Genomic DNA, 12,593 nt, shown 5'->3' with positions numbered 1-12,593 from the left:
TCAGACCAAAGGACAGATTTCCACCGGTCTAATGTCCATTGCTCGTGTTTCTTGGCTCAATCAAGTATCTTCTTATTATTGGTGTCCTTTAGTAGTGGTTTCTTTGGAGTAATTCCACCATGAAGGCCTGATTCACAGTCTCCTCTGTACAGTTGATGTTGAGATGTGTTTGTTACTTGAACTCTGTGAAGCATTTATTTGGGCTGCAATTTCTGAGGCAGGTAACTCTAATGAACTTATCCTCTGCAGCAGAGGTAACTCTGGGTTTTCCTTTCCTGTGGCGGTCCTCATGAGAGACAGTTTCATCATAGTGCTTGATGGTTTTTGCGACTGCACTTGAATAATCTTTCAAAGTACTTGAATTTTTCCGTATTGACTGGCCTTCATGTCTTAAAGTAATGATGGACTGTCATTTCTCTTTGCTTTCTTGAGCTGTTCTTGCCATCATATGGACTTTGTCCAAATAGGGCTATCTTCTGTATACCACCACTACCTTGTCACAACACAAATTATTGGCTCAAACGCATTAAGAAGGAAAGAAATTCTCCAAATTCACTTTTAACAAGCCACACCTGTTAATTGAAATGCATTCCAGGTGACTACCTCATGAAGCTGGTTGAGAGAATTCCAAGAGTATGCAAAGCTGTCATCAAATAGGCAAAGAGTGGCTACTTTGAAGAATCTCAAATATTTTTGTTTTGTTTATTAACACTTTTTTGGTTACTACATGATTCCATATCTGTTATGTCATAGTTGTGATGTCTTCACTGTTATTCTACAATGTAGAAAATAGCAACAACCAAAAAGAAAGACCCTTATGAGTAGGTGTGTCTAAACTGTTGACTGGGATATATACCAGAATATAATGTTATACAACTGACATAAAAATTTAAAAACAGAAAAAAATCATACTTGAGTAGCACTAACCAATCAGATTGATCAGATACTTGAGTAGCTCTTAACCAATCAGATTGATCAGATACTTGAGGAGCACTAACCAATCAGATTGATCAGATACTTGAGTAGCTCTTAACCAATCAGATTGATCAGATACTTGAGGAGCACTAACCAATCAGATTGATCAGATACTTGAGTAGCTCTTAACCAATCAGATTGATCAGATACTTGAGGAGCACTAACCAATCAGATTGATCAGATACTTGAGTAGCTCTTAACCAATCAGATTGATCAGATACTTGAGGAGCACTAACCAATCAGATTGATCAGATACTTGAGTAGAACTAACCAATCAGATTGATCAGATACTTGAGGAGCACTAACCAATCAGATTGATCAGATACTTGAGTAGCTCTTAACCAATCAGATTGATCAGATACTTGAGTGGCTCTAACCAATCAGATTGATCAGATCATACCATTCCTATTCACAAGGTGAAAAGAAACCAAACCTCTCAGTAGTTACAGGTGATCTAGCCTGAAGAGTCTCTGATTATAACAGCAGTTCTGTACACAGCATCTTTATATACACCCTTAAAATCAGTTTGTCTCGTTTCCCTCTATTCCTCATTAATTTTGTTCCATAGAAACAACGATCAGCGTTATAATGTCACTGTCATAGGTTCTCCGTAGCATCACCCCTCCTATTCAGGGGCTGTCCTTCATCCTCATTGGGCGATGCAGCTGTCATTCAAGCCTCCCCGCCCAATTATCAAGCCTTGGCCTCCAGCATCTCCAGGAAGAGTTTGTGCATGGGCACTTTTCCCTGCACCTTGATGCTGTAGAAGTGCTGCACGGCCTTGGCGGCGGTCTGACGGAGCAAGGGAAGGGTCATCAGCAGCTTTCCTGTCCGCCGAGGGTCCTCCGTGTTGTGGCCACCTTCTAAGTCCTGCAAGGCCTCATGGAGAGAGTCCTGGAGCCGCTGCACAGCCTCCACATTCTCTATATGCCTGGAGTCTACAAGGAGAGAGAGAAGGAGGGAGGGGGGGGAGAGGTAGAGAGGGGAGGGGAGAGAGAGAGGTGAGATAGAGAGACAGAGAGAGGGAGGGGAGAGAGAGAGGGAGGGGAGAGAGAGAGGTAGAGAGAGAGACAGAGAGAGAGGAGGGGGAGAGAGAGAGGGAGGGGAGAGAGAGAGGGAGGGGGAGAGAGAGGTAGAGAGAGAGACAGAGAGAGGGGGGGGAGAGACAGAGGGAGGGGGAGAGAGAGAGGGAGGAGGAGAGAGAGAGGTAGAGAGAGAGACAGAGAGAGAGAGGGGAGAGAGAGAGGTGAGGTAGAGAGAGGGGGAGGGGAGAGAGAGAGAGAGGGGGTGAGGTAGAGAGAGAGAGTGAGGTAGAGAGAGGGAGGGGGAGAGAGAGAGAGGTGAGGTAGAGAGAGAGAGAGAGAGGGAGAGAGAGGTGAGGTAAAAAGAGGTGAGGTAGAGAGAGAGAGAGAGAGAGAGAGAGAGAGAGAGAGAGGGAAGGGTAGAGTAGAGAGAGAGCGAGAGAGAGAGGTAGAGAGAGAGAGAAAGGTCAGGGTCGAGAGAGAGAGAGAGAGAGAGAGAGAGAGAGCGAGAGAGAGAGAGAGAGAGAGAAAATAAATAACCTTTGGATGTCTTTTACTTAATGCAAACAAAAAGTCTCTCTCTCTCTCTCTCTCACCCTCCCTCTCTCTCTCTCTCTCACCCTCTCTCTCCTCTCCTTCTCCTCTCTCTCTCTCACCCTCTCCTTCTCTCTCTACCTCAAACTCCCCTCTCTCTCCCTCTCTAGCAAATAAAACTTGATTGTTCGCAATCTCTCCCACCTCTCTCTCTCTCTGTCCTCCCTCTCTCTCACCTCTCTCTCTCTCTCTCTCTCTCTCTCTCTCTCTCTCCTCTCTCTCTCTCTCTCTCTCCTCCTCTCTCTCTCTCTCACCTCTCTCTCTCTCTCTCCCTCTCTCTCACCCTCCCTCTCTCTCTCTACCTCTCCTCCCTCTCTCTCCTCTCCCTCTCCTCTCTCCTCTCCTCTCTCTCTCTCCTCTCTCTCTCTCTCTCTCTCTCTCTCTCTCTCTCTCACTCTCTCTCTCTCTCTCTCTCTCTCTCTCTCTCTCTCTCTCTCTCTAATGAATTCTCTCTCTCTCTCTCTCTCTCTCTCTCTCTCTCCTCTCTCTCTCTCTCTCTCTCCTCTCTCTCTCTCTCTCTCTCTCTCTCTCTCTCTCTCTCTCTCTCTCTCTCTCTCTCTCTCTCTCTCTCTCTCTCTCTCTCTCTCTCTCTCTCTCTCTCTCTCTCTCTCTCTCTCTCTCTCTCTCTCTCTCTCTCTCTCTCTCTCTCTCTCTCTCTCTCTCTCTCTCTCCTCTCTCTCTCTCTCTCTCTCTCTCTCTCTCTCTCTCTCTCTCTCTCTCTCTCTCTCTCTCTCTCTCTCTCTCTCTCTCTCTCTCTCTCTCTCTCTCTCTCTCTCTCTCTCTCTCTCTCTCTCTCTCTCTCTCTCTCTCTCTCTCTCTCTCTCTCTCTCTCTCTCTCTCTCTCTCTCTCTCTCTCTCTCTCTCTCTCTCTCTCTCTCTCTCTCTCTCTCTCTCTCTCTCTCTCTCTCTCTCTCTCTCTCTCTCTCTCTCTCTCTCTCTCTCTCTCTCTCTCTCTCTCTCTCTCTCTCTCTCTCTCTCTCTCTCTCTCTCTCTCTCTCTCTCCACTTTAAATTCTGTGGCTCCTTTTTTTAGCAAGTATACATTTAAAAAAAACTCTCTCTATTTAGTTTATAGTTAATCACTGGACTTAAATAAATGTGTGTACTGGGACTCCAGGGAGACTGTATAAATCTACATATTCTGTGGATAAGTAAAATATTTATTTGTATCCCGGACCATCTACTAATGAATTCAGATGACTGCATTAGCTGTATGTGTGCGTGTGTGTGTGTGCGCGCGTGTGTTTGTGTGCGTGTGTGTGCGTGTGTGCGTTAGGAGGGCATCGTTCAACTCTAGCGGCAGATGGCCTTAATTTCCATCAGAAAGAGAAAGCAGTCCCCTTTAAAACAACAGTCCTAAAATAAAAAAACAACCCAAAAAAACTCCACTTCATAGAAAGTCTACTTGACTGATTTTTTAAATCAATTGCAGTTGGTTTTCCTGATTTGGATCAGGCTCTCAGAAGTGCACTTCATTTCCACAGCAGCATGTCCTGGATGGAGGGAGTTGACACTTCACATGCCTTAGAAATTGTCTGGTTGTGTCAACTGGGAAATCTGTGAACACTGGACAACATCTTGGTTTGAATTTGTTTCTTTAACGAGACACTGACTGACTCAACCAAGGGGTCTGCCTGTTTATAAGTGACTGGCTGACTCAACCAAGGGGTCTGCCTGTTTATAAATGACTGGCTGACTCAACCAAGGGGTCTGCCTGTTTATAAGTGACTGGCTGACTCAACCAAGGGGTCTGCCTGTTTATAAATGACTGGCTGACTCAACCAAGGGGTCTGCCTGTTTATAAGTGACTGGCTGACTCAACCAAGGGGTCTGCCTGTTTATAAATGACTGGCTGACTCAACCAAGGGGTCTGCCTGTTTATAAATGACTGGCTGACTCAACCAAGGGGTCTGCCTGTTTATAAATGACTGGCTGACTCAACCAAGGGGTCTGCCTGTTTATAAGTGACTGGCTGACTCAACCAAGGGGTCTGCCTGTTTATAAATGACTGGCTGACTCAACCAAGGGGACTGCCTGTTTATAAATGACTGGCTGACTCAACCAAGGGGACTGCCCGTTTATAAATGACTGGCTGACTCAACCAAGGGGTCTGCCTGTTTATAAGTGACTGGCTGACTCAACCAAGGGGTCTGCCTGTTTATAAATGACTGGCTGACTCAACCAAGGGGTCTGCCTGTTTATAAATGACTGGCTGACTCAACCAAGGGGACTGCCTGTTTATAAATGACTGGCTGACTCAACCAAGGGGTCTGCCTGTTTATAAATGACTGACTGACTCAACCAAGGGGTCTGCCTGTTTATAAATGACTGGCTGACTCAACCAAGGGGTCTGCCTGTTTATAAATGACTGACTGACTCAACCAAGGGGTCTGCCTGTTTATAAATGACTGGCTGACTCAACCAAGGGGTCTGCCTGTTTATAAGTGACTGGCTGACTCAACCAAGGGGTCTGCCTGTTTATAAATGACTGGCTGACTCAACCAAGGGGACTTCCTGTTTATAAATGACTGGCTGATTCAACCAAGGGGACTTCCTGTTTATAAATGACTGGCTGACTCAACCAAGGGGACTGCCTGTTTATAAGTGACTGGCTGACTCAACCAAGGGGTCTGCCTGTTTATAAATGACTGGCTGACTCAACCAAGGGGTCTGCCTGTTTATAAATGAAGTGTCAAATCCCTACATTTTATGACCAAAATTCCAGAGAATCAGGAACAGAGTACTTTAAAAATAGAGCAGTAGAAGACAGAACATGTAAATGAGGCAGAAAAACGTAAAGTAGAGAGCTAATTACATTCTTAACTGACTGATTGTCTGTTACCAGGCAGCCAGCTCTCTTCTGTTGTAAATTACCTTTCTATCAGGGGACATTAACTAGGCTACGTGGACCGCACATGTGTTCCGCTCCACTCTGTGTGTGTGTGTGTGTGTGTGTGTGTGTGTGTGTGTGTGTGTGTGTGTGTGTGTGTGTGTGCGCGTGTTAGTGAGAGAGAGAGAGAGAGAGGCAGAATGCATAACTAACTTTTGTATTTTTTTTATTTCACCTTTATTTAAGGCAAGTTGAGAACAACATCTCATTTACAATTGCGACCTGGCAACTTTCATGAAACAATTTCCAGATAATCCGTCAGCAGGCTGGCGTCAATCCCGTCGATACTGCGCTAATTACCAAGTCAATGGCCATACATTTCCAGAGCTGTCACACACACACACACACACACACACACACACACACACACACACACACACACACACACACACACACACACACACACACACACACACACACACACACACACACACACACACACACACACACACAGACCAGATCTCCATGAGACAATATGACACCTTGGCTGGCCTCTCTCTCTATCTACTACTCTATACCTCTCATTCTGTTATTCCTCTCTGATCCTCCCTCCCTCCCTCCCTCCCTCCCTCCCTCCCTCCCTCCCTCCCTCCCTCCCCATCCCTCATTAATCTCTTGAGGAGTCATCTGAAGACTAAATAGAAAGCTCCCTCATTTCTCAGTATGTCAGGCAGGAAGCAGGAGAAAATGCCCTCAATCAGTCACTGATTAGCAGGGGGGCAGGACCCTCCAGACAGTCACTGATCAGTAGGGGTCAGGACCCTCTAAACAGTCACTGATTAGTAGGGGGACAGGACCCTCTAAACAGTCATTGATTAGTAGGGGAGGACCCTCCAAACAGTCATTGATTAGTAGGGGGACAGGACCCTCCAGACAGTCACTGATCAGTAGGGGGCAGGACCCTCTAAACAGTCACTGATTAGTAGGGGGACAGGACCCTCTAAACAGTCATTGATTAGTAGGAGGACCCTCCAGACAGTCACTGATTAGTAGGGGGGCAGGACCCTCCAGACAGTCACTGATCAGTAGGGGACAGGACCCTCTAAACAGTCACTGATTAGTAGGGGGACAGGACCCTCTAAACAGTCACTGATTAGTAGGGGGACAGGACCCTCTAAACAGTCACTGATTAGTAGGGGGACAGGACCCTCTAAACAGTCAATGATTAGTAGGGGGGCAGGACCCTCCAAACAGTCACTGATTAGTAGGGGACAGGACCCTCCAGACAGTCATTGATTAGTAGGGGGACCCTCCAAACAGTCATTGATTAGTAGGAGGACCCTCCAAACAGTTATTGATTAGTAGGGGGACAGGACCCTCCAGACAGTCACTGATTAGTAGGGGGACAGGACCCTCCAAACATTCATTGATTAGTAGGGGGACCCTCCAAACAGTCATTGATTAGTAGGAGGACCCTCCAAACAGTCATTGATTGGTAGGAGGACAGGACCCTCCAGACAGTCATTGATTAGTAGGGGGACAGGACCCTCCAAACAGTCATTGATTAGTAGAGGGACAGGACCCTCTAAACAGTCACTGATTAGTAGGGGGATTGGACCTTCCAGACAGTAATTTATTAGTATGGGGACAATGCCTTTCAGACAGTCATTGATTTGTAGGGGGACCATCCAAACAGTCATTGATTAGTAGGAGGACCCTCCAAACAGTCATTGATTAGTAGGGGGACAGGACCCTCCAAACAGTTATTGATTAGTAGGGGGACAGGACCCTCCAAACAGTCATTGATTAGTAGGGGGACAGGACCCTCCAAACAGTCATTGATTAGTAGGAGGACCCTCCAAACAGTCATTGATTAGTAGGAGGACCCTCCAAACAGTCATTGATTAGTAGGGGGACCCTCCAAACAGTTATTGATTGGTAGGGGCACAGGACCCTCCAAACAGTCATTGATTGGTAGGGGACCACATGGAAACAAATGAGCCCCAATGCTCATTCCACTTCACTTAACCTCTCCAGTCTCAACGTCAACAGTGAAGAGGTGACTCTGTGATGCTGGCCTTCTAGGCAGAGTTCCTCTGTCCAGTCTCAACGTCAACAGTGAAGAGGCGACTCCGGGATGCTGGCCTTCTAGGCAGAGTTCCTCTGTCCAGTCTCAACATCAACAGTCATGCTGACCTTCAGTTCCTCTGTCCAGTCTCAACGAGTGAAGAGGCGACTCCGGCTGGCCTCCTAGGCTGATGTCCAGTCTCAACGGCCTTCCGGGATGCTGGCCTCCTAGGCAGAGTTCCTCTGTCCAGTCTCAACGTCAACAGTGAAGAGGCGACTCCGGGATGCTGGCCTTCTAGGCAGAGTTCCTCTGTCCAGTCTCAACATCAACAGTGAAGAGGTGACTCCAGGATGCTGACCTTCTAGGCAGAGTTCCTCTGTCCAGTCTCAACGTCAACAGTGAAGAGGCGACTCTGGCCTCCTAGGCTGAGTTCTTCTGTCCAGTCTCAACGTCAACAGTGAAGAGGCGACTCATGCTGGCCTCCTAGGCAGAGTGCCTCTGTCCAGTCTCAACGTGTGAAGAGGCGACTCCGGGATGCTGGCCTCCTAGGCAGAGTTCCTCTGTCCAGTCTCAACGTCAACAGTGAAGAGGCAGATGCTGGCCTCCTAGGCAGAGTCTCTGTCCAGTCTCAACGTCAACAGTGAAGAGGCGACTCCGGGATGCTGGCCTCCTAGGCAGAGTTCCTCTGTCCAGTCTCAACGTCAACAGTGAAGAGGCGACTCCGGGATGCTGGCCTCCTAGGCAGAGTTCCTCTGTCCAGTCTCAACGTCAACAGTGAAGAGGCGACTCCGGGATGCTGGCCTCCTAGGCAGAGGTCCTCTGTCCAGTCTCAACGTCAACAGTGAAGAGGCGACTCCGGGATGCTGGCCTCCTAGGCAGAGTTCCTCTGTCCAGTCTCAACGTCAACAGTGAAGAGGCGACTCCGGGATGCTGGCCTCCTAGGCAGAGTGCCTCTGTCCAGTCTCAACGTCAACAGTGAAGAGGCGACTCCGGGATGCTGGCCTCCTAGGCAGAGTGCCTCTGTCCAGTCTCAACGTCAACAGTGAAGAGGCGACTCCAGGGATGCTGGCCTCCTAGGCAGAGTACCTCTGTCCAGTCTCAACGTCAACAGTGAAGAGGCGACTCCGGGATGCTGGCCTCCTAGGCAGAGTTCCTCTGTCCAGTCTCAACGTCAACAGTGAAGAGGCGACTCCGGGATGCTGGCCTCCTAGGCAGAGTTCCTCTGTCCAGTCTCAACGTCAACAGTGAAGAGGCGACTCCAGGGATGCTGGCCTCCTAGGCAGAGTTCCTCTGTCCAGTCTCAACGTCAACAGTGAAGAGGCGACTCCGGGATGCTGGCCTCCTAGGCAGAGTGCCTCTGTCCAGTCTCAACGTCAACAGTGAAGAGGCGACTCCAGGGATGCTGGCCTCCTAGGCAGAGTACCTCTGTCCAGTGTCTGTGTTCTTTTGCCCATCTTAAGCCAGTCCAGAGTATTTTCAGATTTTATCAACGAATGGAGTGAAAAGTACAGTAAATGTGAAATGCACGTAAAATCAACAGTGTAATGTTTGGATTCAGTCTTGTGTCAGGTGAACTGTTGTGTCCTCACCTTAAGGTCTAATCATTTTCCCGTGATATCCAAACTGTTCCCTTTTCAATTGCTACCATGGTTATCCTTTTCATATTACTTCTGTAAGATACCATTTCAATATGTACCTTTCCATATAGAGTGTAAAGGGTTAATTCTTAACCTAGTCAGAATGAATGCTTTAACTTAACCGTAGAGTTGTTTCCTATTAAAACGTCTGGAGCCTAAATACAGGATGTCGCCACTAGGCGGCAACAGGGAGCACTTTAATCTGCTCGTTCCGGCACCAAGGGTCTTGTCTTCAATTCCAGTGATCAGGCAATCGTTTTTTTTGCAATTTTGAAATTGGACGTTTAGAGCAACTTCAAAATGTGATGTTTGGTGAAACGTGGAAAAACATCTAATTCTGCAGTGAGAGCTTGTTGCCTGCTATGGAGATAAAGCGGGGAGAGAGGGGGGAGGGGATAGAGAGAGATAGAGATATAGGGGGAGATAGAGGGGTGAGATATAGAGGGGGAGATAGAGGGGTAGAGAGAGATATAGAGGGGGAGATAGAGGGGTAGAGAGAGATATAGAGGGGGAGATAGAGGGGTAGAGAGAGATATAGAGGGGGAGATAGAGGGGTAGAGAGAGATATAGAGGGGGAGAGAGAGAGATATAGAGGGGGAGATAGAGGGGTAGAGAGAGATATAGAGGGGGAGAGAGAGGGGTAGAGAGAGATATAGAGGGGAGATAGAGGGGTAGAGAGAGATATAGAGGGGAGAGAGAGGGGTAGAGAGAGATATAGAGGGGGAGATAGAGGGGTAGAGAGAGATATAGAGGGGAGATAGAGGGGTAGAGAGAGATATAGAGGGGGAGATAGAGGGGTAGAGAGAGATATAGAGGGGGAGATAGAGGGGTAGAGAGAGATATTGAGGGGGAGATAGAGGGGTAGAGAGTTCCACTGGATGTCATAAGGTGAAAGCACCAATTTGTAAGTCGCTCTGGATAAGAGCGTCTGCTAAATGACTTAAATGTAAATGTAAATGTATATAGAGGGGGAGAGAGAGAGATATAGAGGCAGAGAGAGAGATAGGGGGACAGAGAGAGAGGGGGAGAGATAGAGGGGTAGAGAGAGATATAGAGGGTGAGAGAGAGAGATAGAGAGAGGGGGAGAGATAGATAGAGGGAGAGATAGAGGAGAGATAGAGGAGAGAGAGAGAGAGAGAGAGATAGAGGGGGAGATAGAGGGGTAGAGAGAGATATAGAGGGGGAGAGAGAGGGGTAGAGAGAGATATAGAGGGGGAGAGAGAGAGATATAGAGGCAGAGAGAGAGAGAGGGGGGACAGAGAGAGGGGGGAGAGATAGAGGGGTAGAGAGAGATAGAGGGGGAGATAGAGGGGTAGAGAGAGATATAGAGGGGAGATAGAGGGGTAGAGAGAGATATAGAGGGGAGAGAGAGAGATAGAGAGGGGGGAGAGAGAGATAGAGAGAGGGGGAGAGATAGATAGAGGGAGAGATAGAGAGAGGGGGGAGAGAGAGAGAGAGAGAGAGAGAACGAGCACTGGCAATCACACACATGCACTCAGAAGAGGCAAGGACATCCCCACACACACACACACACACACACACACACACACACACACACACACACACACACACACACACACACACACACACACACACACACACACACACACTATAGTGGTATTTAATGAAAGAGCTGTGTTGCCGACCCTTTCGTCCCGTTTCTTATCTCTGTGTGGAGGTCAGATAGAACATCACTTGTTTTGTTTCATTTCTTTGTTTGTTTTAATTATATGTCAGATAAAAGATTTATTAGAGATTTACCATTCAGATGTACCCTACTGTCACGCTTCAGAGGGGGGACTGTTTATCAATAGGTTTAGATTAGGTTTATATTAGTGTGTGTGTGTGTGTGTGTGTGTGTGTGTGTGTGTGTGTGTGTGTGTGTGTGTGCGTGTGTGTGTGTGTGTGTGTGTGTGTGTGTTTGCGCTTATGTTTTTTTGCATCTCTCCATCTCTGTCGTCCGTTGTCCTACCTGAGTTGGAGAGTGCGATGGCCTTAAGTGTGACAAACTCCTCCTTCTCCATGCTCAGCTTCTTATAGCGTCGGACCAGAGGCAGAATGGCAACGTGCAGGTCCAGCAGGCCAGATAGACGAGCGTGCTCCTCATCCACCACATAGTCCTCAGCATACACCAGCTCCTCCTCATAGGCCAACGAGCGGAACACGATGTTCAGGACCAGGATCTCCATCCATGCGCTCTGCAGTAGACTCATCTGGTCTGCTAGAGACAGGCTGGAGAATCCTGGGAGGGGAAGGAGACAAAAAAGATGTTGGTTTATCAGGAATAGGATAATTGGATCGACTAACCTGTGCCCCCCCGCACATTGGCTCTGTACCCTGTATACTCCATTAGATGTCGCCGGAGGGGAGGGCTGCCGTCTTGTCGGGCTCTTAACTAGCTTAGCTATTTTGTTTGTCTTTTCGCGTTGTTCGTAACTTGTTTTGTACATAATGTTGCTCCTACTGTCTCTTATGACCCGAAAAGAGCTCCTGGACATCAGAACTCACATCAAACCGGACGAAGAGTTGTTTTTCAATGATATAATAAAGACCCTCGACCAGGCCCAGATCCCCGTTATTGGCTGGAAATGGAGATTTCATGGAAAAAGATCAGGGTGCCTTGTGAGGATAATCTGCCCTTGCCTTCCATCCTGTTAGCTAACAATCAATCACTGGAAAATAAATAGGACGAGCTGGTTAGCACGTATATCCTGCCAACGAGACATTAACAACTGTAGTATCTTATGTTACACCAAGTCGTGGCTGAACGACGACATTAAGAACATACAGCTGGTGGGTTATACACTCTATCAGCAGGACAGAGAAGCAACCTCTGGCAAGACATGGGGAGAGAGAGAGAGAGAGAGGGAGAGAGAGACAGAGAGAGAGGGAGAGACAGAGAGAGAGAGACAGAGAGAGAGAGAGAGAGGGAGAGACAGAGAGAGAGAGAGAGAGAGAGAGAGAGAGGGAGAGACAGAGAGAGAGAGAGAGAGAGAGAGAGAGAGAGAGAGAGAGAGAGAGAGAGAGAGAGAGACAGAGAGAGAGAGAGAGAGAGAGAGAGAGAGAGGGAGAGATAGAGGGAGAGACAGAGAGGGAGAGGAGAGAGAGAAAGAGAAAGAGGAGAGAGAGAGGGAGAGAGAGAGAAGAGTGGTTGGGTCTCATTGATTAGCAGATAGTAATCAGCTCTCTGAATGCTAGGGGTATTGATTCAGGCTTCTAATCTGACACACACTACACTGATAGAAGACATCCGACACACACACACACACACACACACACACACACACACACACACACACACACACACACACACACACACACACACACACACACACACACACACACACACACACACACACACACACACTGCTGATGGAGGACATCTGCTACACATTGGGAGATTTACGGGTTGGGGTGTTTTCCTTAAGCTTGGGTCAGTCACGGTGGACAGGTATTCTGCCACTGTGT

General features: G+C 47.8%; 1 protein-coding gene across 1 annotated transcript in view; it reads right to left on the bottom strand.

Moving 5' to 3' along the window:
• Positions 1 to 209: 209 nt before the first annotated feature.
• The window catches only part of LOC115122244 (steroid hormone receptor ERR2-like), a 146,241-nt gene continuing 133,857 nt past the window's right edge, over positions 210 to 12,593 (bottom strand). The window contains exons 6-7 of the mRNA XM_065008575.1: positions 11,098 to 11,367; positions 210 to 1,913 (exon numbers count right to left, since the gene is read on the bottom strand). Of these exons, the coding sequence (XP_064864647.1) occupies positions 1,669 to 1,913; positions 11,098 to 11,367 (515 nt within the window). The 3' untranslated portion in view covers positions 210 to 1,668. The remainder of the gene's footprint in view (positions 1,914 to 11,097; positions 11,368 to 12,593) is intronic.

Source organism: Oncorhynchus nerka, linkage group LG24, assembly GCF_034236695.1.
Source record: "Oncorhynchus nerka isolate Pitt River linkage group LG24, Oner_Uvic_2.0, whole genome shotgun sequence".
Lineage (NCBI taxonomy): Eukaryota > Metazoa > Chordata > Actinopteri > Salmoniformes > Salmonidae > Oncorhynchus > Oncorhynchus nerka.
Note: the sequence above shows the minus strand (reverse complement) of the source record. Positions and strands in the feature narration are given on the sequence as shown.